This window comes from Psammomys obesus, unplaced genomic scaffold, assembly GCF_907164565.1.
Source record: "Psammomys obesus unplaced genomic scaffold, mPsaObe1.curated_primary_1811, whole genome shotgun sequence".
Lineage (NCBI taxonomy): Eukaryota > Metazoa > Chordata > Mammalia > Rodentia > Muridae > Psammomys > Psammomys obesus.
Window position 1 is genome coordinate 4,599,787 of NW_026588368.1, and position 25,739 is coordinate 4,625,525.

General features: G+C 38.1%; 1 protein-coding gene across 8 annotated transcripts in view; it reads right to left on the bottom strand.

Moving 5' to 3' along the window:
• Nucleotides 1–25,739, bottom strand: part of Erc1 (ELKS/RAB6-interacting/CAST family member 1) — a 269,824-nt gene that overhangs the window by 109,209 nt on the left and 134,876 nt on the right. For 4 of the 8 annotated variants that reach the window (XM_055604166.1, XM_055604165.1, XM_055604172.1 and 1 more), the window contains 2 exons: nt 24,151–24,282; nt 7,653–7,813 (listed from right to left, as the gene is read on the bottom strand). In XM_055604166.1, the coding sequence (XP_055460141.1) occupies nt 7,653–7,813; nt 24,151–24,282 (293 nt within the window). The remainder of the gene's footprint in view (nt 1–7,652; nt 7,814–24,150; nt 24,283–25,739) is intronic. The other 4 variants (XM_055604168.1, XM_055604167.1, XM_055604171.1 and 1 more) reach the window with 1 other exon arrangement.

Below are 25,739 nucleotides of genomic sequence, written 5' to 3' on the forward strand. Positions count from 1 at the left end.
GGTACTTAAAAAATTTAAAAGAAAAAAAAAACTTGTCATATCAGGACCAAATGAGGTTATTTAGAAATAAACCTAGCAGATATTTAAGAATGATGCTGAGAAAAATGCACAAGATTTCTCAGCAGAACTGTGGAATTCTAGATTGAGTTTAGAATTTCACTAGCGTGGGAGGGCCCACCATGCCCCATCCCAAATGTGAGCTGGACCACTCCACGGGCTGCGGGCCTGGACTAAATAAAAAGAGAGTTAGTGAAACACCAGAATCATTTCTTCATGCATCCTGACGAAGGATGCTGTGTGGCTGCTGGCTTACACTCCTGCCACCAAGGCTGCCCCGAAGTGTACCTTCACTGTGAGCAATGAGGAAAGCACCGAGTATAGTCACAAGAGAGTTCACAAACAGATGCAGTCAATGCTAAGACTTGATTCTATAAAAGACCACATTTTTCCTAAATTACTCTGTAAAATCAATGCAAATTCCTATTAAAATCTCCTTAGGACTTCTTCAAAGAACTATTTAGTATCATAAAAGAGTGTAGAGGTTCCAGATGGCTCGGGCAAAGAACACTGGAGATTCGCTCTATTATACACTGGAACCACAACAGTAAATACAGCAGCAGTGAACGATCACAATCGCTAACAGGTGAATAAAATATACTAAGATGCCAAATTGGCTCAGGCACACAGGGAACCGTGTAATGTAGGGCAGTAGTGTGGCTGGCTTTCCATAAGGAACAGTAAACTAGGTAACTTTCCCTATGGCAAATATCCCCCCCCACACCCCGCTGTGTATATGTATGAACATCAACTGTAACATCTAAGTCATTTTATCTAAATAAGCCCTGCACAAATAAACATATATATTTATATATGAAACTCTATTAAAATAGTATTATTTCCACCAGGATGATTTACTGAAAGCTATTCTTACTCATAGTGGCTAGTTTACATTCACCTACAAAACTTGGTGCCTTCCTGTGTAACATGATGACTCTTCTTCACAAGACACTGTGTGCCTTCAAGTGTTTTGAGTTCTTCAAATGCAAGGGAGATAGTATCTGGATAATTTTTTTAACCTGTATTTTTATTTTACCCATAATCCTCATCAGAAATTTGGAGCATGAGTCCAAAGACAGTGGGATGGAGACAGACAGCTCCGCAATTAGGAGCACCTGCTATTTTTGAAGATGATCTGGGTTAGGTCCCCATCTAGCTTACTCTAGATCAGACAGATCTGATGTCCTCATCTGGCCTCCGAGGGCACCGTATGCATGTGATACACATAGCATGCACTGGGTAAAACGGTCATACACATAAAATAAAAATCAAACTTTTTTTTTTTAAAGTAGGCAGTAATATTTGGTGTAAACCATGAGAATAAAGAAGCTGGGAGGCCCTCAAAGGGCAAAATTATGGAATATGTTCCCCACACATAATAGTTTAAACAAACAAAAATCTGTAAAGGGGAAAATATGAGTTGACTTGAATGTACAAATGAAGTCAGAAATGTTGCTAGGGACAAAAATCTGGAGAACTGACTATAACACAGAACTCCTAGGAGTTCCCGGACAGACTTACAAGGAAAGTGGAATGGTTTACCTTACGGAGCACCTTGTTAGAAAAAAACTGTTCTAAACAACATGTGTGCTACAAAGCTGTCTGAGTATCACTTTTATTCAGTTTGGTAACGTGGCCTATATTGATCAATCTCAAAGATGAAAAGAGAAAATAAATGAAAATTACATGAACCTTAAGTATATTTCATGTTGTAGCAGAGGAAGCCATGATATATATGAGTGTATCTTGCATGCTTTCAATTCAGGATTCTGTGAGTTCCATGCCAGCCAGGGCTACATAGAAAACCTCAGAAAGAAGTAGGGAGGGAAGAGGAGAGAGGTCCGGGAGAGAAAGAGGACTTCACGCATCTGTCTTTTACCAAAGTAAACAGCCATATCTGAATCACGCTATTTCTCTAAGAGAACTGTCTTGTTCTCATGAACGCTTCCGAGTTTAAATCTGAATCCCGGTAGTGAGCATTAGATAAAGGCAGTCTGCAACCCTGTGCCACAAATGGCAGGCCAGGGACAACTACGGAGGGCAGGCCAGGACGGATGCAGAGTATATGTGTAGCAAGGGAAGGGGTCCAACAATACTGGAGACCACACCCTCAGAGCCCTGGACAAGTGAGGCAATTCTTGCTGGTTCTCTGCAGACCTAAACCTGGTTACCTGCAAAATGGAGGCTATGGTTAAAGGTCAAGAGCGTTTGCTGTCGCTGCTAACTACTAACCAACCACTTAATTTTGGGGGCTGGAGAGATGGCAAAGAGGTTAAGAACACTGGCTGCTCTTCCCAGGGTCCTGAGTTCAATTCCCAGCAACCACATGGTGGCTCATAACCATCTATAATGAGATCTGGTGCCTTCTTCTGGCCTGCAAGCACACATGCAGGCAGAATACTGTATAAATAAATCTTTAAAATAAAAACAAAAACAAAACAAAAAACTTAATTTTGGTAAATTCCATCATCTGTTTCTTGGATTCCTAACTGTTGGCAAAGAAAGAAAACAAAATTCCAAGAATAACTTATTTAGTTTTTCTTCTTCATGCTGAAGAAAAATAGAATATATGTCTGATAAGTATGTATCAGATATTGACGAATAAGCACGTTGAGTGAGATGTCCAAACAATAACTGGCCCAACCTGAGACCCACCCCGTGGGAGAGAGCCAGCCCCTGACACTAATAACGTTACTCTGCTGTGTTTTCAGACAGGAGCCTAACCGGGCTGTCATGTGGGAGGCCCCAGCCAGCAGCAGGTGGAGGTAGATGCTGGGGCAAGAGTCCAAAACATGTCTGTGGTGATGTGGCAGCTTTGCGCTGTTCCCTGTGTGCCAACAGCATCCACACAATCCCGGTCGTTTGTTAAGCTCTTACTAAATATGTGCTGTGACTTATTTCATTCCAACTAGATCATGCCATTCCCAGAGTGACTTAAAACTAACTTCAAAAATTTATGTTATAAATCTAAATGGTAAGTTAAAAAAAACTTTCCTAGATGAGGATGGAGAAGACTGACAAAAAAATAAAGCGGCCATCAAATATAGACTCGAAAATTGAATGAGCAAGGAGAAAGAAACAGTGGGCTAGGATGGAGACAGCAAGCAGCCGACTGACGGAGGGTGCTACCCAAGGCACAGCTCTGGCTTCCCAAGGAGCTACAGAAGTCTTTCATTCTGTCCCTGAGCAAATCGGTTCTCAGAACTAGTTAACTGGAAGCTCAATATCAAGAATGAAACGGTGCTGCAGAGATGGCTTTAGCAGTTAGAAGCATTTTCCGCTCTTTCAGAGGATCTAAGTTTGGTTCCCAGCACACATGTGAGGCAGCTCACAAACACCTCTAACTCTAGATGCAAAGATTTGAAACTCTGGCCTCTGCAGGCACCTGCCCACATGTGACATACACTCAAATAACAAGAAAAGCAAAATAAACCCTGTTTAAAAGGAACAAAAAGGTTTTGTAAGCTTTGTTTTGACTACGAAAGGATAAAGGATTGCTAACTGAATTCAGAGGAGAGCCAGCTTGCTAGACTCTTCATGACTTCAACTTGACTTAACTTAAAACTACAATTACTACAGTTGTTATCTTTGTTACTTTAGTATTTCGTCCTGCCTCCTTTCATTCTTTTTTCTTTCTTGGGGGAAAGAGGCTAACATAAAAGGGTAATAAAAAAAATCATAGTTAACAAACCCTCAGCATAAGAAGGAAAAGAAGACCACTGTGGGATTTGCAAATAAAAAATGTTCCTTCTCCTCAGGTTTGGTTAACCAGCTCAACTGTTCAGAATGGAGCAATGGCAGGCCACCAAAAGCACAGTTTTGCGTCTCCCCAAACTCATGGCTGCCACTTATCTGTAACAGATGCTCCAATGTTATAACCATAAATGCTAGAGATGGAAAAGAACTATTTGGTTATTTTTCTTGGTTTGATGAGGGCAGGATTATTCCAGAAAACTGGACAATTCCAGTGCTTTACTGAAGAATTTTCTGTACAAGTGGGCCACAGCTGTCATCTTGAGAAAGATGATTTTCGCATTCTGGGTACACAGCTACACACAGGCATGGTTAGGCTCTTTTCTCGTGGTAATCCCCTCTTTTTTTTTTTTTTTTTTTGACATTTCAAGCTCACTAGTTACACTAAGAAAGCTTTTTGTTTGTTCAGTTATTAATAATGTAATTGAATAGGTTTAAAGGATTTCATTTCATATGAGTCATCACTAGGAAAAACTAAAAAAATAGTTTACTATTAACTGCTTACTGTACAAGAAACTGTTCTCAATTCTATGTAAGCAATCCATTGATCATTTCTTATGAAAGAGCACCCTTTTGAAAATGAGAATGTTGCTGCATTAAGAGGCTAAAATAGCTTGAAGTCACAGACCTAATGAGTACAAGAGCTAGACCCAGATCCAGGCTCTTTCATGGCTAGGATATGCTTTTTTTGGCCACTAAGTGCAAACAGACACACATCATAAGCCTGACATAAATTGATAACAACAAACTACATCCTTAAGCAAATTCTCAGAAACAAAAAACACCACAGCCAGGATGACTAGCTGACCCAGCATATAAAGGATAAGAGTCCAGAACAGAATGAGGGAAAGCCTCTGACTATGTGATGGCTAATACTGGCTTCGATCAACTGAAACCCAAGCATCTGGGCACACCTGTGAAGACTTGTTCTTGACTGGGTCATTTCAGGTTGGAAAACTCACTTTATATCTGTATCCTTCGAGGTTGGAAGACACCCTATCCCATCCCCACCTCATCCCCAACTCACAATTTGGACCATTTGAAGTACAAAGTAGCAAGACCCACTGTAAATCTGGGCTATACCTTCTGGTCACAAGCTATATAGAAAGACAGAAAAAGGAAGCTTTTGCTTTTTGGCTACTTGCCCTCACTCTCCCTCTCACTGGCCAAGTTCTTTTACCCTGTTGCTGAAGCATTCCTTTGCTGGTATTAGAACCTAATTCTTTGGGGTTCCATGTATACCGCAGTCAGTTGAGACATACAGCCTTGGGAACTGAACAACTGTCAGATTCTTGGACTTTCTTCTGGGAAACAGCCACTGTTGGCCTGGCCGGACCACAGCCTGTACACCACTCTATACGTACTCTATTAACAGTCCCCTCCTCTAGAGAACCCTGACTAACATACTGTGGTTGGCTAGGTAAAATGAACTGAAAATTTACTGTACCAGCATCCTTAGCATGCCATTTATAGTGTTTTGTGTATAATTCAACCTAGATTAAGTGCACAGTTTTTACCAGAGAATTTATTTTCTTTTTTCCAAGACAGGATTTCTCTGTGTAGCCTTGGCCGTCTTTGATTAGCTTTATAGACCAGGCTGGCCTAGAACTCACAGAGATCTGCCTGCCTCTCTCTCCCGGAGTACGGGGATCACAGGCGTGGACCACTCAGCCTGGCTTCATAGAGAATTTCTAAATCATTGTATTTCTATGCTAAACTTTAAAAAAATCCACATTCTGCTTAGGTGTTTCACATTATGCTGCAGATGAGAAGGACAGTAACAACTGGGACTCTGTACAGTTGGGAGAACCATATGCGCTGATCTACATGAAAAGAACCTGGTAACAACCACTTTGTTCCTTCGGACAATCTGTATGAAATTAGGTATGTAACAAACAGATGTTTATTAGAAGAGAGTCCTAGACCAGCACCTTCCTGCAGTGTGAAGAGAAAGGCAGTAGGTGCAATGTAAAGCCTGAAAACTCCGAAAGCTTCTGAGATGGTACAGTGTACATGGCACAAGCTGTGTGAGACATCTGAGTTAAAACTTCACGATGAGGGCTGGGTAGAGTTCAGGGGTTCAGAGCACTGGCTGTTCTTCGAGGGGACCAAGGTTTGATTCTCGGCACCCAAACGGCAGTTAACAACCACTCATAACCCCAGTTATGGAATGCCACTTCTGGCCTTCACAGGTACCAGATACACATGTGATGTATAAATAAACCTTAACAAAAAAAATCACGACACCCCAGTTATACAATGTGGGCAAGTAAGAAAGCAACTTAAGAAATCAGTCATCCCTAAAAAGTAGGAGCTTAGTGTTTTATTTCAGGTTTTTTTTTTTTTTTTTTTTTAATTTCTATACTGTTGACACATACCTTTATATTCTCTACTCTGTTTTTATGCCTGAGTTAAGATCTTATTAATAAGTTTTGCTAATCATGGTATTTATTTTTCTGGAATTGAACAGCAATGAAAGCTTATAATGTTACTATGTTACTATAAAACAAACCCACACAATTACCTTTTCATTCAAGCATTTTTAAAAACATGTTTCATTGTGGTCTCAAAGTCTTAATAATAAAAGGAAATCCCAGTAGCAAACAAACTTATATTATCTTGGAAGTTGCCATCTGAACTGAGTGGGAAAGCTCTGATAAGAGAATGGATCAACTGGTGTTTAGGAGGTTCCAAACAATACAAAACCCATACAGTGCTGCTTTCACAAGGCCTGTTTCTCCACAGGATCCTGGCAAGATCCTAGCAACTGCATTTATCCAGGTACTCACAATGTACCCACAGTTCAAAGCAACAGAAAAAAAAGGCATTAACAGCTTGATGTGCTAGTTGCTGGAAAATTTTGTGTTTTAGTTAGAGACTGTATTAATGTAGAGAAGAGCACAGGCCAGAAATTATCACAGGAGAGAAAATACAGGAATATGAGAGGGGAGGGACCAGTGAGTAAGATGGCAGTTATTAAGCCATGGTTATGAAGGACAAAGAATGCTTCTCAGACTTAAGGCAAGACAACACAAATACAGACAACTTTACATGACACCAGGGACTAAGGAAGCCCACCAGAAACTTGGGCTCCGCACAAAAGGAGTGCTTTACATGTGGGTGACGGCTGTTAGTAGTAAATGAAACAGTACTGCTACTGGAACTTCAAGAGACATAGAGCAATATAGCAATGCTTGGCTGAAAGTAACAGGTTTGTAAAAATTGGCAACTGGTGTGGCAAAATATTAATTATTAAACCAATGGATAAGTATATGGAAATTCATTATACTATTACTGTTATGTACATTTGAAAAGGGTTAGAATTTTTCCTTAATTTAAAAAAATTATATTTTGTATGTGCCAAAGTGCATGTATAAAAGTCAGGAGACAACTCTGTGAAACTGCTTCTCTCCTTCCACATTCACATGGGTTCTAGGGATTGAAATCAGGTCATCAGGCTTTGCAAAGTACCTTTATCTGCCAGGCCACTTCCCTGGTTTTAGAATAAGTATGTTTTAAGTACCAAGCTACGAGGCAATAATAAGACTGAAAAGCAATATCCCCTCTCCCAGCTGACCTGAACCTTCCCAGATGATTTTCAACATTTCAGGGAGAAATTCAAAGATATACATGTTAGCACACTCTCCGTGCAAAAGAGGTGAAAATAATTTGGTTTGAGCAGAATTTGTGCCATGCTTGACAACATTTGTTCTAGAAGGCAGGAGGAACAAGCTGGCATTACAGAGAGGCTAAGTGTACAAGAGTGATACACGAAGATACCAGACCACACAGCACACGCATGTCCACCAAGTGGCACCCAACAAGCGAGGGGGGAGACTCACTTCATCTCCAGAACTTCCTCTAAGTGCTTCCTCCTCTCTGCCCGGAGGTTGGTTAGATGTGACTCCTTCTCGGCCAGAGACTGCTGGGTAGAGGACAGCTTAGCTTTCATGGACTCCAGTTCCTGCTTCACCTTCTCCATAGCCATCAACAACTCCTCCACCTACAAAAGACACAAACAAAAAGGAGAAAAGTAGGATACCACGGTCAATTTCGGAGAATGGTGCCAGACCACGGACAGCTCCTGAGCTGATAAAACGGAAGACACACAAAATTATTTTGAAATTTCTAAACTCCTTCTGATCGTGTATACGTACCCAGAAGAAACAGGTATGGAGGTTTACCTCTGTGGTAGGGAGCTTGTCCAAGGCTGTCAGTCCCCAGCAAACAACACACACATCCACCTCTGAATGAATGAATGAATGAATGAATGAATGAATGAATGAATGAATGTGATTTTTTAAAAAGCTTAGCAAGAGAGGAAAAGAGAAAAAGAGAGAATGAAAATAGGCCCATCAAAGTTGTTCGGCTGCCAATTCAATCTTTTGAATCCACATGAAGGTCAAAAGAGAACTAATTCCACAAAGCTGTCTTCTGACTTCCACAAGCAGCATTTGTGCACACACCACACACACACACACACACACACACACACAAAGAAAAATATATATTAAAAATTATACTTTATACAAATATAAAAAATAAAAATATAAAACACAAAATAGTAACAATTATTCATTGACAGATCTTAGGAAATAAAGGACAAACAGATGCAGCATATACAGAGAATAGCTTTTATATATCTGAATTAAGTTCTATTGTTTACACCATTAAAGAGGGTTTTTTTTTTTTTTAATGAAAAATATATGATCAGATAAAACAAGCACAATGCTTTAAAAAGATCCTGCCAATAGCCAGGTGCAGTGGTGCATGCCTATAATCCCAACATTCAGGAAGGCAGATGCCAGCTTGGTCTACAAAGCAAGTCCAGGATAGCCAAGACCACACACAGAAACCCTGTGTTGACCAACAACAACAAAAAAATCCTGGCAAGGGGAAGCTCTGATAGAAACAGGTCTGAAACAAACAAAATACATGTACAGGGGAACAAAAATACAGAATGCTGAAACACAGAGAAAAGAAACAAAGAGGAAGGGCTAAACTTCATAAGCTATTTTCACTTATTCTGATTATTTGCCAAATTTAAATTACTTAAGTAAATATGTTTAATTAAGAAGCAAAAATTAGCCAGGTTCAGGGAGGCAGAGACAGGTGGATCTCTGTGAGTTCGAGGCCAACCAGGTCTACAAAGTGAGTCCAGGACAGCCAATGCTACACAGAGAAACTCAGTCTCAAAAAACTAAAAACTATAGTGATGAAAGATGTGCTCGTTGGAGTTTATTTTATGATACTGCTGCTTATCTTGCTAAGGACTAATCTTTTCAGAGGTACAGGATGGTAGGTAGAGGAAGGGATTCTGCCATTCACTCGCTCCTACATGAATCAATTTTTGTGCTAAAACTGAGAGCTGTTTGGAGACAGGATAACAGTAAGAGCTGTTCATAGGCTCCTCCACGTGAAAGCCTGGTCCCTAATCACATCAACTGCTAAACACCAAGAAAAGCATTTGGTACCTACATTACTTTTGGATTTTTCCTAGAGCTCAAGCTGACCCTTACCCCAGTGGGATCCTTACAGTGCTGGGCAGACCTTCTTGGGGCACACATCTCTAAACTTTTCAGGGATTATATATTGCCCCCAGCTTTCTGGGAACCACTGATAAGAGTTAACTCTTGCCATCTAATTCATATAAAGCTTTTCTAAAACTGAGTAAATACGTTATGTGGGTACTCTGGTACCCACAAAATTAATGGTGAATGTGCACCATGTACAGGTGCTCTAACACAGGGAGAGCAGGGCTGTCCCCATTAGCATTTGCTGCCATGTCTAAACAGATCTCAAAACTCTCCCTGGCATCCTGTGTGGCACCACTCCTAGAAATCAACCACATCAGTTTCTTACATGCCCTAAAAAGTTTACACACACACACACACACACACAAGCAAGTATGAATAAACAGTAAAGTCCTTCATGCCCCACATAAAAGGGAGATACTCACACTCCTTTGCAGGGAAACACATTTGGTAAGTCTTTTACAGAAGTGCAAAATACAGAAAGATACATGATAACTAAACAAGTCAATGCATCTTTATCAGCAAGGAGGATAAACAGAACACTGTCAGGACTCAGAACTGCCTCTGTATCCCATTCCAGACAAAAAGTATTCTACCATTTTGTTTTTCTACACTTGATTATCCTAACTGTTTCAACTCTGCAAACAGAATCATAAAGCATACAATTATCTGGCTTTTTCACTGAGATCCATCCATGCCAATGGTATGATTATAGTTCTGTAATTCTTGTAACTGTATATTCTATTTCGTGAAAACACTAAGACACATTTAATGATGTTTTGATAGAGAATATTCAAACTGAGTGGCATTTAATGAACATGTTCTTATTTTTTCTAGTTTTGGAGCATTTTGTGCCCTGAGTAAGATTCTGTCTAAATCAAAGTCATAAGACTATTCTATGATTATGTACTCTTGATTATTCATGTTTATATTTATAAAACAAATGCACTGATTTTTGCATATACTGCAATGGTCAAAACTAACTTTTTTATGAGAGCATGTATCTAATTTACTTATTGCCATTAACGGCACAAAAAAAAAAAGTTAAGGCCATGTTTAAAAAAATTCCCATGTACTTTTAGACAAGATAAGGAATAATTATATAACATAGGAAAAAATAACAGTGCCTCACTGCACACAATTACATTCAAATTTCAGGGGAAAAGCAATGTGAAATATTGTATACTATATTTATAAATACTGGAGCCTATGTGACTTCTCCAGAATCAAGAGCAAAACAGACATCCATCTCTTATCCACGGTTCTGCTTCTTGCAGTTGGTTACCTCTAGTCTGAAAGCATCAAATGGAAAATCCCAGAATTAAACAATTTATAACTTTTTAATATGTACCAGTCTTACAGTATGCTGAAATCTCACATCTGTTTCTCCCTTGGGCCTAGCTGTGAATTGCTGTTTGCCAATTATCTGTGTGTGCTGTCTACCTTCAGGTCATTCAGTACCAACCTCAGAGGTTGAACCCCAACTTGCTCTTACAGTTCTTGTGCTCAAGTAATGTTTCCTTTTATTTAATAATGGCCTTAATGTGCGAAGTGATGTTGACAAAGAGAAGGTGTACTGTGCTTTCTTTAAATAAAAGGTACAGTAAAATAAGCTGAGAAAGAAGCCATATCTATATAACTTCTAATATTATTGTCATTCTAATGATTTTATTGTTGTTACTCTCTCACTGAGCTCTTTTCATACATTAAACTTTACTATATGTATTGAGTATGGTTTGTAGTTTCAGGCCTGCACTGGAGACAAGTTTAGAAAATATCACCCACACGTAGGAGAAGATCACCATAACTATCATTGAAGGGAAGAAGTGTAGTTATTTAACTATATTCCCAAGGTTCCTGAAAAATAAACAGAATTCTTAATTTGTATAATCTTCTGCCTGCCTGCCCCCTTTTTCTCAGACAATTTGATGTTTGTTGGCTTGGAAAATCACTATGGAACCTTAACTAGGCTTGAACCCCTAATGTTCCTGCCTCTACCACATCCTTTTTATTTTTCTTTTGCTTTTAGAAATAGTATCTCAGATTAAGGTCAGGAGCCTTATCAATTGCACTATCCAAGCCCTAAAATAGGAGCTCAATACGTAGCCCTGGTTTCAACCATATAGATTTCAGGGACTAAACTTAGTTTTTCAGGCTTGACAGCAATCTCTTTTACCTGCTAAGCCATCTTGCCAGCCCACCTACATAAAAAAAAAAAAAAAGTAGATGAATGTATTTCAAAGTAAGTAACTACCTCTTTTTATCAATTTGAATAACTGGGATCTTCTGGCTTTGCTTCACCCATCATGCTTTGCCCCCCCCCTTCCAAAATAAAAACTGTGAGTTTATATCCTAAAATGAAGAACAAAATAACTATGCATTACAGAACATGATCTAGAGGTGGAGACAGCTAAGAAGCTTGTTGACTGTAGTTTACCACTAATGGAACAGGCTCCATGGGGCTGGGGGTTGGGAGTAAAGGGACCGGATTCCAGATTTAGGGTGAAAAATGTACAAATGATCTTTGCCATTAGGAAGCAAGAAAAGTAGGGACTGCTTTAACACCCAAAGCCTAAAACCAAGAGAAGATTAGGAGGGAAGAGGAGAGGGATAGAGGAAACTAAAATTACAGAGAGAAGAGAACTTAACTGGAAAAGCAAACATAAAGACTAAGATATCTCAAAATTGTTCTTTATCTAAGAAATGCAAGGCTAGCTTAACATATAATTATCAAACAATGTAATATACCATGTTAATAGAATACAGTAATACAAAATACATAATCACCCCAATAGGCAATTATATATTATTATGTTTTATATTAATTATATTATAAATTATATATATGACAATTTTTAATACTTTCAGTTAAAAACAACTTAAAATTTAAGACTAGAACTTCCTCAATTGACAAATGCATCTTTGTTAAAGACTGAATGTTTTCCCTCTAAGACTAGAATGCCTGTGTTCATCACTCTACTTGACACTGTAATGGAGATGACTGAGAGAAAACAGCAGACTGAAGCTATAAGCCATAAATGGGAGACTTAGTCTTCTCCAAGGTGAGTGCCCTGATAGGGGGACTGAGCTTAGTCTGTCAGGCTTGACAAACTTTTATGGTCAATAGGTTTTATGGTTCCCCTTCCCCCTTTTTTTGTATAAGACTACTACGAAGGCAATTCATAGATGGAAGAAAATTCTTTTGACTTGTACTTGGAAAAAGACTAAGTCCTCTACAGTTTTAACCTCCCTTTGTCCTGTACAAACTCAACACTTTCTAGAGTCATTTGGTGGTTTTCCTACAGTGTCATTTAATGTGTTCCTCCCGAATGCAAACTTGTAAACTGTAAATTTAAAGATTTCTATAAATTGAGGTTTGACTTTTTGTTCCTTGTTGACAGCATTCCATCACAAGAACATCATGTCATTCTTATTATGTCATAAGGAGATATTTTATGGCTCAGTGTTGCAATACAGTGTCTCAATTATCTCTTAGAAACTTCCTCTATTATCTTCGTTAAAAAATAATTTATTTTTGAGAGAAGCATATGCCACAGTGTGTGGGTGGGCTCTGGAGGACAACCTGGCTGTCCTGGATTCGCTTTATAAACTAAGCTGGCCTTGAACTCATAGAGATTTGCCTGCCTATGCCTCCCTGAGTGCTGGGTCATCATGGAATCTTTTGATAAAGTATTTGAACATGATTTATCAAGCATTTATTCTAAGATTTGTGACTGTATTCTGTTTAAGAAATATTTTCTTTACAAAAAGTCACAAGATATTTCCTACCTGGCATCACTGGTAGATTGAATCAGTGGTTTCAATTATCCATTCCTCTACAGCAGCGGTTCTGAACCTTCCTAATGCTTCAACCCTTTAATACAGTCCCTCATGCTGTGATGACTCCAACCAGAAAATCATTTTCACGCTACTCATAACTAATTTTGCCAAATGATGAGAATAGTAATGTGTATGAATGTTTGGCATGCGGGACACCATATCTGCGACCTGTATAAAAGGTTCATTTAACCCCCAAAGGTTGAGAACTGCTCTTCTATGGGAACAGCATACAGTAGAGCGACACTGCTGTCACGACCTCCTGGCATGGAGGAGACCTTGACTTTGGCTAGGCTATGCAGCTGCCTTGAGAAATGGATTGTTAGGTGATGTGACACAGGCCGCGACTAATTCTGGCACTGCCAAACGAACAATCTTCAAAGTAACTGCTGACCTCAGTTAAGTCTTCAAATGAGGCATGTTCCCATTAAGTTTTCTAAGACACCAATATAAATCTCTGGTCTTGAAATTTGTGGGAAAGTTTTAATTTTCATTTTTTAAGGGTTTCTTTCTCATATTAAGCAAGCTTTGCCAAGTACTATTTTGCTTGGCATTGATAATTTACTCTAAATGTTCAAATTACTGGCAAAAACACCTATCGTTTTAACTTAACTCTGCAAGATTAGGCGTTATGAAAGTGCAAGCATTCAAAATCTCATCTACTGAGTATCCTTCCTTCCTTCCAAGCTCCCCAGAAATATTTCTGGGCTTTGTGGGTTGCTCTTTGTAAATGCATGGTTAGGTTTGCTACATTATTTGCTCTTCCTCCTTGAGCAGCTCTGGACTGCCCCCCCCCATTTTTACCGTCAAATTAAAGACAACTCAAGCCTAACAGTTTATCAAGTATTACCTACGAATTCCCTGCCTCTCCTTATGCCTATGCATTCTCTAGCTGATTCATAAAAGTATGTATTTCAACAACCCTCTTCAACTGTTTTCCTAGAGTCTAGTCTACCGTGTTGAATGACATGTCCTACTTGTATTCTAAACTTTCACTTCTTGGGCTTCCGGAGTTAGTAAAGCACAGTTTTCTTAAAGAATGCCTAATCTGCATTTGAATGCTACGTTTATAAGTACTTCTACCTCTGATTATACATATACCCAAGTAAGTTTAATTTTTCCTTGGATTTCCTTATTTTATTTAATGTGTGTGACTGTTTGCATGTCTTTCTGTGCACCATGTGTGTGCCTGGAGCCTGAAGTTGGTGTCAGATCCTTAAGAATTTGAGTTACAGATGGTTATGAGCCAGCATGTGGGTGTTGGTAAGCAGGCCTGGATCCTCTGCAAAAGCAGCAAATGCTCTTAAACGCCGAGCCATCACTCCAGCACCTCCAAATAAGTTGTAGAGCATTTTTATACACAAAGCAAGAATGGTACCCATAAACCAGGACTTCCAGCTAATCACTTGATTTGCTCTCTGGCTACAAGTCAGGAAAACAATATGAAAGTCAATTTGAATTATCCTGTTTTCTGTTTCCTTTCTGAAACCCAAGAGAACATATTCTGCAAATCTGGCTATCCAGGACCTATCACACAAAGGTTTTTGGAAAATACTGAGTCATTGTCACTGAAAAATTAAAGTATGACAGCAGGAGAGATAAATCTTTTGCTAAACAACTAAGAAATTCTCCATCATTTTATATGTGCTTTGGGTCACAGTGCAATTTTTAAAAAGCAGAAATTTTAAGATAAATGTTCAAAAATCCCTGCCAGAACTGGGATCCAAGCATATAACCTAACTGTCTACAGAAAAATTAGGGAGAAAGCTCAGGTCTGTCAGTGTGTGATGCCAATAGGACCAGATGGTTTGCTTAAATCACAAGCTAATAAACTTTTACACAAAATAAAAAGGGAGCAAATTATGACTCAATCATAGACTATTTTCCTTAAGAAAGCAAAGCAATGAGGACATTCCAGTGCTAGCAAAGTCTGCATCTTATTTCCCATCATCCTCTGCTCCACAACCAACAGCAGAGGACACTTTGTAGTTTTCATGTTGTTTATGCAGAATCTTGGTAAGACCTCCTTGAAAGAATAAGTCTGCTTTAAAAAGAAGAAAGTGACTAGAAGAAAAGAGGAGTAGTAAAAACTAAAACCAAAGCAAAAGACAGCCCTCAAGATTCGCTAAGGGCTAAGTAGTCACAATGAAAAGCAGTTGCATGAGAATCCTATTAGCTTTCTTGACTTTTAACAAAAGTCTAGATAAAGCCTCCACCTGCAACCAGACATGGTGGTGCAGACCTTTAATCCCAACCCTAAGGGACAGAAGCAAGAGGATCTGTGCGTCTGATGCTAGTTTGGTCTAAATAGGAAGTTCCAGGTCATGCAGAACCCTGCCTTTAAAAGGTGGGGGAGGGGAGGGGGAATGGAGAAAAGAAAGTACATAGTTAAAGGCTGATAAACATTTCTGAAAAATTTAGAAAAGACAGGTACAGACACACAAAACCAGCCTATCCTAACAAGCTACTTCAAGTTTCATGTAATTGTTGTGAATGAGGATTGTGATTTACAGTTCTTAACAGAGCTTTATGGTAATATTTACACTATAAATTATTTTTCCAATTACTAATAGGCCAATATTACATTATTTAACTGCTTTAAAAGGTCTTGTTCCAAATCTTTCATATGTATTGTGCTATTAAAACTTCACAGTAATCATATGATATAGCTATTATTGCTACCATTATTATAACTTCTATGAAAGAAAAAGTTTAGAGGCTAAAGTTTCTTGCCAGAGGAAGCAAAGAGGATTCCCACCCGAGTCCATCTTCCTCCCTGTTAGTTTGCATCAGTACTCATGAGAGGCACTCTCCAACAGCTTTCTATCTATTGACTGATTCCTGTCATATTTCCATGCCCAACAAGGTGCCAGATACCACGCTATGCATCAAAGACTTTTTCTATACTGTGTGCTACTGTCACCAAGTACAAAACTCAACTGTAAACCAAGGATACGCTATGCAAAAAAGTACAAGATTCCATGGGGAATACATAGCATGAGGTCCTGGTGTTGTCCCAGGCCCTAGTTTCTCCAAGACAGACCAGATGGGGAGAATAAAGCATTACATGTGTCCCCTCTGTACAACAGCAATGCCACAAGAAAGCATACTCTGATGAATTAAATTATCAAAATATCAGAAGCTCCAGAACAAAGGAAGTAAGGAGGCTAGTGTGAGGAGAGAGGTAAGGATAGACAAAGAAGCATCTCGGGTTGTATGAAGAGATTTCACCACTATCTGAAATGTTAACAGGAGGAACGTTAGAAATGTTAGAGGAGCAACGTTTTAGAAGTTTAAAATAATTGTTAGAATGACAGGCAAGAAATTGAACCAGAATAGAGAAAGAAGTGAAGGCAAGACTAGTGGATTAAGATAAAGTAAAAAGCAACAATGAATAACTATCAGAAGGGAGTGAGAAATCCATACATCAGGAACACAAGGCAGGGAGGCCAACGTGTTGAGAGAGTAAGATGCAAAGATGATTAGTGGATGAAGATGGAGGTAGGCTAGATTAAAACAAGGTTTGGGATGCCTGTGCTACAATAAAGACATGCACTAGGAGCAAAAGCCAGTGGCCAAAAAAGCTGAGAAAGCATGGTTCTGAAATAGATATTCTTACTATGTCTTCAATGAAAAGCTTCAACGCTACAGCTGAATGCAAGAACCTTGAAGACTCCAGGCTTCTTACAAGAATGTGACAATATAAGGCTTGAACGTCAACAGCAACAAAACATATAAGAATCCTGCAACTAACAGCCACGGTTAAGAATAAGCACTTCACATCAGAAAAGTAGAACCAATTCAGGCAGATGGTTGGTTTTGTTTGTTTCTTTTCTGAAGGCTCAAGAAGGGAGTTAAGATGTATGTCAAAGCCTGGCACAGTGTAGAAGGTAAATGAGCCTCTGTTGAGAGTGAAAAAACAAAAACAAAACAAAACCAAACCATGCTGATATACTTGCGAAGTCTAATGACTCAGACGGCAAACATATGAGAGATGAAAGGTATCAGAGGGTTACCTCAAGAAAGCACAGCCTAACAGGGGATAATGCTGTGGCAGGGCTCAGTACAGAGGGCTCCTTTCCAGGGCAACGGCTGAGGAATTTACCTTTACTGGTTTATCTGAAGAGAGTTACTAGTCCCAATGGATCAGGACTTCAAAATAATCAGAGCCAGCAAAGAGATTAATTTTTCATATCTACATGCTCCCCATCTAAAGGTACATGTAACTTAACATTTATATGTTTTCTATTTTGTTCCCTGAAATTTCTATTCAGGAAATTTCGATTGGGTATTGACATATGCTAACGGTAGCAGATAAGCTTATGTTAGACTCCAGAATGTCAGATACTCCTGTGCAGGATCCAAGCATGAGTCACAGAAAACAACCCTAAAGAAAACACTGGTTCAGAATACAGTTTTGAGTCTTGGCAGATTTCTTGACTTTTTATACACTGTTCATTTCCTCATTAAATCAACACTGTCATATGCTGTGACATTAGTAAATGACACTTTTAAAAATGAGCATGCTCAACTGGATGAAGAATTCATACAATGCTTTTGCCACCTCTAAAGTACATCATTTCTCTAAGAGCAAATGAATTACAAATATGTGCACAGCTGAGACAGGCTGGCACAGGGCAGAATTGTCCACTGGTTGGCAACACCTGACTATGCAGTTTTCATGTTTCTGGTAACACATCTTCTGCATCTGAAGACAAATTGTAAAAGAGAGAAAACATCTCAGCGTGAATGAAATTTTCTTTTGTCTTTTTTAATCAAGTCAGAGGGCTTAGGTAGATAAATCCTATGATAATGGCTCAACACTCCTAAGTGAAGCTGAAAAGGTGAAAGCCACCCATAAAACCTGGGCACGCATTTTTCCAGCAGTTATCACCCTGCTGTCAGGTCTTGTGTCACCAAGGCTGAAAAGAAGGGAACTATTTAACTGCTGACAATTCAATTTTAGTAACTTCTGGCAACATAACATCCAAACAAAAACGAAAGGAATCTGAATTAATACACTGTAAAGTATTGTGTCAGCAGACTGGCTTTTCCTTTGCTTAAGTTTGTATGATTAAGTAGCTTCTATAATCTACTTTCTCCAGCAACAAACAGGTTCACAACACTCAAACAAAATAAAAAAGTTGTTATTTTCCTTACTCCTGAAGAAAGGTTATAAATAATGTAAATGACAGATCACAATTTCTTTCTCAAATAGCACTAACAAAGACATAGTAACTACGATTTTTTAATTAAAAATATCCCCTCATTTTTGGAGAGGGGCTTTCCATGGCATATATATGAAAGTAAGAGGACTACCTTAGGAGTTTATTCTCTCCCTCTACCACATGGAACCTAGGGACTGAACTCAGGTAAACAAATTGTGAAAAAAGAAAGGAGTCATTTCACTTTATTAGATTACTTTGCCAACGTAAAAAAAAAAAAAAAACAAAAACGGAATTTAATGTCTGACAACTCAAGAATGCAGACAGGGAACTTCTAAGTATCAAGTGAGTGTGAACATGCAAACACACACAGAGGCTTACACGCAGACCCCTCCTCCAACGTACCACCAGACACACACAAGAGGCCATAATGAGTCTCAGCATTTGAAGGAAGCCTTTATAGCTTATCTCAGTATGAGTCATGAGTGGATGGTAATGGTTTCTTCCCTCTAAGACAGGGCTTGGAGGAGTTAGGGCACTTACTAAGTCACAACTAGTAAACACGACATGGAATAAAATTCCTATCAATTGATTTTTGATCCAATACAATTTACACTAACCTCCAGCATATTTTTAATAGTTTATTAAGGAGAAATAAATGATTATCAAACTAGAATTTAGGATGGAACACATATAAGTACTACCTGCTGGGTAGGACAAATTACAATGTGCACATTTCTCTAGGAAAATACCTTCCACTGCAAACAATAAGTATGATGGACCTAAGGGCAAATTCAACCAGTGAGAAGCTGCCCCTGATTCTCAAGGCTCGCCTAGCATTGTATATTGGATAACTACCGCCATGATCGGTAACTGGGCTAAATAAACTTCTCTGGAGATTATCCTAATAAGGACCTAAACCTCTCAAGCACTCATTATGAGCAGAGTATACATCCAATGTTGTAGATTGCCTAAATGTTTGAGTACAATAGATCTCACACAGTGTAGACAAAAGTATAAAACACATCTACCATGAGGACAATAGCAACAGGTTCTGAAACTTATCTCTGAGGCACAATTCTGGGAGTGCCAATCTTTTATTTTAGGTCCACTGCGGTTAATTTTTCATTGGATTACAAATTTAGAAAAATCAATGAAGAATTAAAACTTAAATTTGGAGGCATAAATAATTCCTGAATGTCAAGAACTATGTAAGTTATTACTTTTTAAGATATTTAAAAAAGTACTCGTGATACTAATGACAAATCTAAATACATAATTTAAAAAATTACTATTGGAAGGCATTCAGATTTTTGAGTTTTGGTCCTATTATCTCACATGGTTACTTCCTGGAGCTTGAGAACTGTGGAAGTAGCAGTCTACTGACCCCAGCTGGCAAAGTTACACAGGGAGTTATAATGACTAATTAACTAATTTAAGTTTTACACTTTAAGTGATGATACATTTTAAGAGCAATAAAGAGAGAGAGAGAGAGAGAGAGAGAGAGAGAGAGAGAGAGAGAATCAATGTAAGGGTACCTAATGATTCACATATTTATCCCATACAACCCATACAATGAGGAAAGATAATGCCATTGGTTTAGAAATATTTAAATTCTGCATAATGCCCACTCTCACTACCTAGCACATATTCAATTTCTGTATTTTTGTAACATTTTGTTTCTATTTGGTAGTTTCCTCAATATTTCTACCAGGGAATCATACCTTTTAGCATTGCTAATACTATAATTATTTTAAAAATCATATTGTTGTTTTTTTACTTGTTAATCTTACAGATGGTTGGTAGTATTTTACCTTTTATTAAAATGCCAAGATAAATTTTTGTTGTTTAATACAAAGAGGACAATAATTACCTCAAAATTGTTTACAAGATAATTATATAAGTATGATTTTAAACAAAAACAAGGTAGTCTCAATTGAGTCATTTCACTTTTATCAGAAGTTTACTCTGCTGAAAGAAAATATTCATGAGAGAATCTGATCTCCAGCACCCACATATAAAAAAACACAAAAAACAGAGTATGCCTGCAATCCCAGTGCTGAAACAGGATTCCTGGGGCTAGCTAGCCAGGAAGTCTAATTAAATGGATGAGTTTCAGGCATGAGACCTTGTCTCAAACAACCGAAATGGAAAGCCTGGAGAGAAGGCTCACAAGTTGAGGAGTTGTTGCTGCTCTTGCAAAGGACTTGGGTTCAGTTTCCAACACCCACATGGCAGCTCACAACCATATGTAACTTTAGTACCAGAGGATCTGATAACCATCTTTTGGGCTCTGCAGGCACATGATACACAGACACACATGCAGGCAAAACACCCATACATACAATACAAATAAATAATATTTTTTAATGAGGTGAACAGTAACTGAAGGAGATACCTAATGTTCATCTCTGATCTCAAAAAACACGCACAAAAGTGGACAGAATCTAAGGAAATTACCTCAGCTTCTCTTCTGACCTTCATATGCATGTGCGTGCATGCAAATGAGTGCGCACACACTTACTTCTGAACATAGGAAAAATGCATACATGTACACACATACCCCAAAACAACATAATACGTTTCAATTAGCCACCATTTTACTTATATTTTTGAATGTGGCTATAAAAATATAGATAGTTTCAACTCTTCTGACATTCTTTCTCTAAGTATCTGAGTTTATGTACTTATTAACTGAACAGATTTGAGACATTTCCACTAATAAATACATTGGAATGCAGGTTTTTTGTTGCCATTATTAAAAACAATTATTCTTTTAACTTCAGACCATTTCCTACAGTACTTCTCAGAACAAAAAGAGAGGTCTAAACATGAAGATTTCTGCTATGGTACTGCACAGCTATTTAAGAACTACTTTCAACAGGCCAAAGTCTGCATAATTTTCTTAGAAATAGCATCCCTGTTGGCCTCTGAAGTTTCCTGTCAAGTGCAGAATGTTTCTTGTTTTGAGGCCAGCTGTCACCAGTAAGAAAGATGATATATTTCCACCAGACTCATTTCAGGGTCTAATAAGTACCTGATCTTTATAACCAGTCACCAAAACAACTAGGTTGTATTTAAAATAGAATAATCTACATAGTTCTGAGAAGTATGTTTATGATGCTCTCAAACCACTCAGCTATTCAGTTCAATAATCTGTTACTAGAGACATGATGCTCAGCTTAAGAGTCAGAAGGGAAGTACAGAGATAGAAATGCATAAAGAACTGTCCATAGATGATTGCCTGGAGCAGGTGAGATGGTTCAGAGGTTAAAAATACCTGCTGCTAAGTATGATTCAACACCAAGATCTAAATGGTGGAGGGAAAAACTAGTATCCACAGGTTCTATGACCTTCACATAGATGTTATCATATGTGTTCTTCCCCATACACCAAAAAATGAATGGAAATAATTTTTAAATTTAAATATAGCCTATTAAGTACAATATAAAAGAAATAAGTCTTAAAATATTGTAAAACAAACAAACAAACAAATAAAAAACATTATAAACCTATTTCCAAGGGAGGAAAAATTGAAACAAATATTGAAAACCCTAATGTGAAAGTTACCATCAAAGGACAGAAATACAATGCAAAAGGAAATAAAATCAAGTTACAAAAAGATTATCTATATTACATGACATTATAATGCTCTCAAAGTTTCTGAATTTATACATATTTATGTTTCTACAAATCACTTACTTTTTTAATTGGGGACCTGCTGTTACCTTAGACTTGCATGCTAGGGTCCATTAGCTGAAATAGCATCAAGCATCAGGTGGCTAGAATTTTGTATATTCATACTCTCAGACACAAATTTTCCCACTCTTAAAGATAGGATAAAAAAATAATAATGATTTCTAAGTTTTGTTTGTGCTTCACAGCTATAATTTTTTAAAACCAAGAACTAAAAAATGTAAATTACTTGAAAATAGCCATTTTAAGTATTTAAATATGTAACTGAAATTACTGTTATTCTGTGCAGATGATGAAGTGCTTTAGTAAGCGAAGCAGAAACCCAACTGAAGCACAGAATAGTCTAAACTGCTGGTTTGATTACTGGAAAGATCACAAAATTATTACTGTCCTCCGGGATGTTTAGTTAATAAAGTGACACGGCAATTCTCAGGCATGCAGGCAGAGGTCAGAAGAAAATTCCACTCATTGAGTAACTTGGATGTTCACTTAGCGGCAACGTTCACCCAGCAGGTTGTCGCTATCAGAGCCACGCTGTACACAGACACACCTCCTGTGCCCAGGGAGCTCATATTCTACTGAAGAAAACTGGGTATTTTCAAGTGATATACCTATTACATATTATGTAATAGCTAATAATAACAGGTTATAAAACAGACGTAAGTGAAAGGAACTATTCAAAAACCCCACAAAGACATGTAAGTTAGACCTGAAAGGTCACAGAAGTTCTAGAGAAGTAGGATACATCCAGACTTCTGGTGAGAAGAGGAAAACTGTTTTAAGCAGAGAGATCTAATACTTTAGAAGATGAAACCATTCTGTACTGGTCTGTGAGAGGACCAGTGAACACAGACGCTCATTTTTCTGCCCACATATGTTGTTTAGAGGATTAAACCACAGAGTGAACAAAGCACTTATCTCAGGAATTGGCAAACATAATTGGTAAATGTCAGTATCTTGTTCTAAGAGTAAGATGTATACTTGGTAAATCATATTTCAAGAATGGGTCACTTATTTAAGGAGTAAATGAAGTTTAGTCCATGGAAGTGGAGTATGTTCTTACTTATGTGCATTTCAAGTTAGCTGCAAGAAGCTGTAGGCGGAAGGTTCTAACACAAAGTCAAAGAAGCGGGAAGGTGCTGGGAATGCTCAGACAGTCAAGTACCTACAGCAAACATGAGGATGTGATTCCATCACAAGAACCCAGGTTAAAAACAAAGCGGGGAGGAGTGGGTACCACAGGCTTTCGATCCAGATGCTAGGGAGTCAGACGGTTTGATTGCTGGGGCTCAAGAGACAATAACCTAACTAAATCAGGTGTTTCTAAGAAGAAATGACATCAAGTCAAAACTAATAAAGACACAAAGAATGTCATTAGTTATGAGTAAAGTGATCAGTCAAGAAGATAGGGTAGGGTGCTACAAAATTTAAGTGTTATAATATCCGTGTTAGGTAGATTTGAAACCTCAAATCACATTTTCAAAATTGGAAACAAGATTGCAGCTTTCATTAACCAAAACAATTCTTTCGATTTATTTATGTATTCTTTCTAATAAAGAATTAAAAGCAAGCATACAGAGACCTAAGAGAGAAGTGGAATCATATAAAACAATTGCCATGAACGGTAATGGCAGAGACTTTCAAGTTACCACAAGGCTGAGATGGGACATTCAGGCAGCAGAGGGCCACCAGCTCTAGATACATGCTGTTGAAATGTGCTGTGAACTTTTTACAGCCTTGAACGCTCTTTGAAAAGATAAACTATTTTCTAATTGACATGTGTTTGTGTTCTCATTCACCTCCAAAGGTGGGGTTTTGAACAGTCATGTAGCGAACAGACATGCTGCATGTTGTCACTCACATGTTTTATTAGCTTTTACTTCGTAGATATATATGAATCATTCCTAAATCATTACTTCAGAGGCTTCAAGGTTGATATGAGCCAACCCTTGCAATTACATTTTAGTCCCCATGTAAGTGTAAATGCTAACACTGGATGAAGTATCTTGAAGCCTGTGAACAGTCAGCAGGCATAGCTCACCTTAAACGACAATGGTTTCCCTGTGTTTACCCAACAGTATTGCTAATAGCTACATAAAATCGCAGACCTGTTTCTCAGCATTGGTCCTGGCCGACTCCTCTTGTGCCAGCACCATTTCACGCTCTGCAGTTATCTGTACACTTTCTCTCAATGCTTCTTCCAGCTCTTCAATCCTGTCATCCTTCTTACGGAGACTGTCCTGGAAAACGATGGAGACTCGGTGAAGTAGGTTGATCAGTTAACTTAAGGAACACCTACTAACCAAGGAAGAGCAGTTTAATATTTAATTAATAAACAGCCTTCTCTTCAGAAGCAAACTGAAGCCAGAAGGATAGCTGCATAAAGTAAAGAATTTTCAGGGGAAGAAGAGAAGCAAAGGACGCGGAAGTCTTCGTAAGATCAAGTTAGTGAAGCAAGACAGACATAAAGGATTTGCTCTCTGCAACAAGAGAGAAGGGAGCTATTGGTGTTAGATGGCATGTTTAGGGACAGTTAACTACTTACAAATACAAAGCTGTTTTAAAAACTGCCACTTAAGCTGAGCTGAAGACCAGCTCGGATGGGGTCTCTCCTGAAGAGTCGGTTCCACACCACTATCTCCCTTTGGGAAGTCACAACTGGATGAAAGACTCGATCTTAAAGACAATTGCTGAAAAACTTCTTAAAAATGAAGATCCTTCCTAACATTTCAATAAAATGAAACTTGCTTCTTCTAGTGAAAAAAAAAACAAAAAACAAAAAACAACCACACACACACACACACACAAACACATACACACGTTAATGTAGATGATTGGTTTGAATATGAATGACCAATTTAGTTGAGCAAATAATTTGCTATAAAAGTTTAAAATGTAACTTCCCACCTATATAGCAAAATTCTTAACAGTCTTTAGGATCACAGAGGGATAGGAAAGATAAAAGAAAAAGCCAAGAATGGAACCAATGATTCCTCAAACTATTCTATGTACTTTCTTTTCAATTTCTTAAAACACATACACACACACACACACACACACACACACACACACACACACACGGATTCAGAACAAAGTCTTGTGTTCAATATTTGTGCATTGTATTCTAATATGAAAATGAGTAACATGCTCTTATATCTCAGTACCTGTCAATTCACATAAACTAAGGAACTGAGGCTGAAACTAGACATGGTAACTCTCACCCAAACCACAGAGCTCACGAGACTAAAGCAGGAGGCTGTCCGTGACTTCAAGGCTATCTTAAAACACCATGTGACATACCATCTCAAAAAAGATGAGAGGAGAGGAAAAAAAAAGAACAATACAAAACTAAAAAATGGAAGGGGGATATGTTTCATTCTCGTGGGTTGGAGATATTGGGTTTTTGGTTTTGCTTTTTAAATAAAACCTCAGAAGTGCTGGGAACTGAAGCAAAATCAGACAAATGGGATTGCCTCAGATAATAACAATAATTACAGCAAATAATTTAAAGAACAAAGTAACACAGAAGAGAGAAAAACTTCCCAACTATGTATCTAACAAGGGTTAATATCTGAAAATACTTAAGTATTGAACAGCAGGAAACCAATCCAATTCATAACATGGGCACAAGAGATGAATAGATACCTTAAAAGAGAAGGTAAAAATGGCACATGATTTTGAAAACAAAATCTTCACC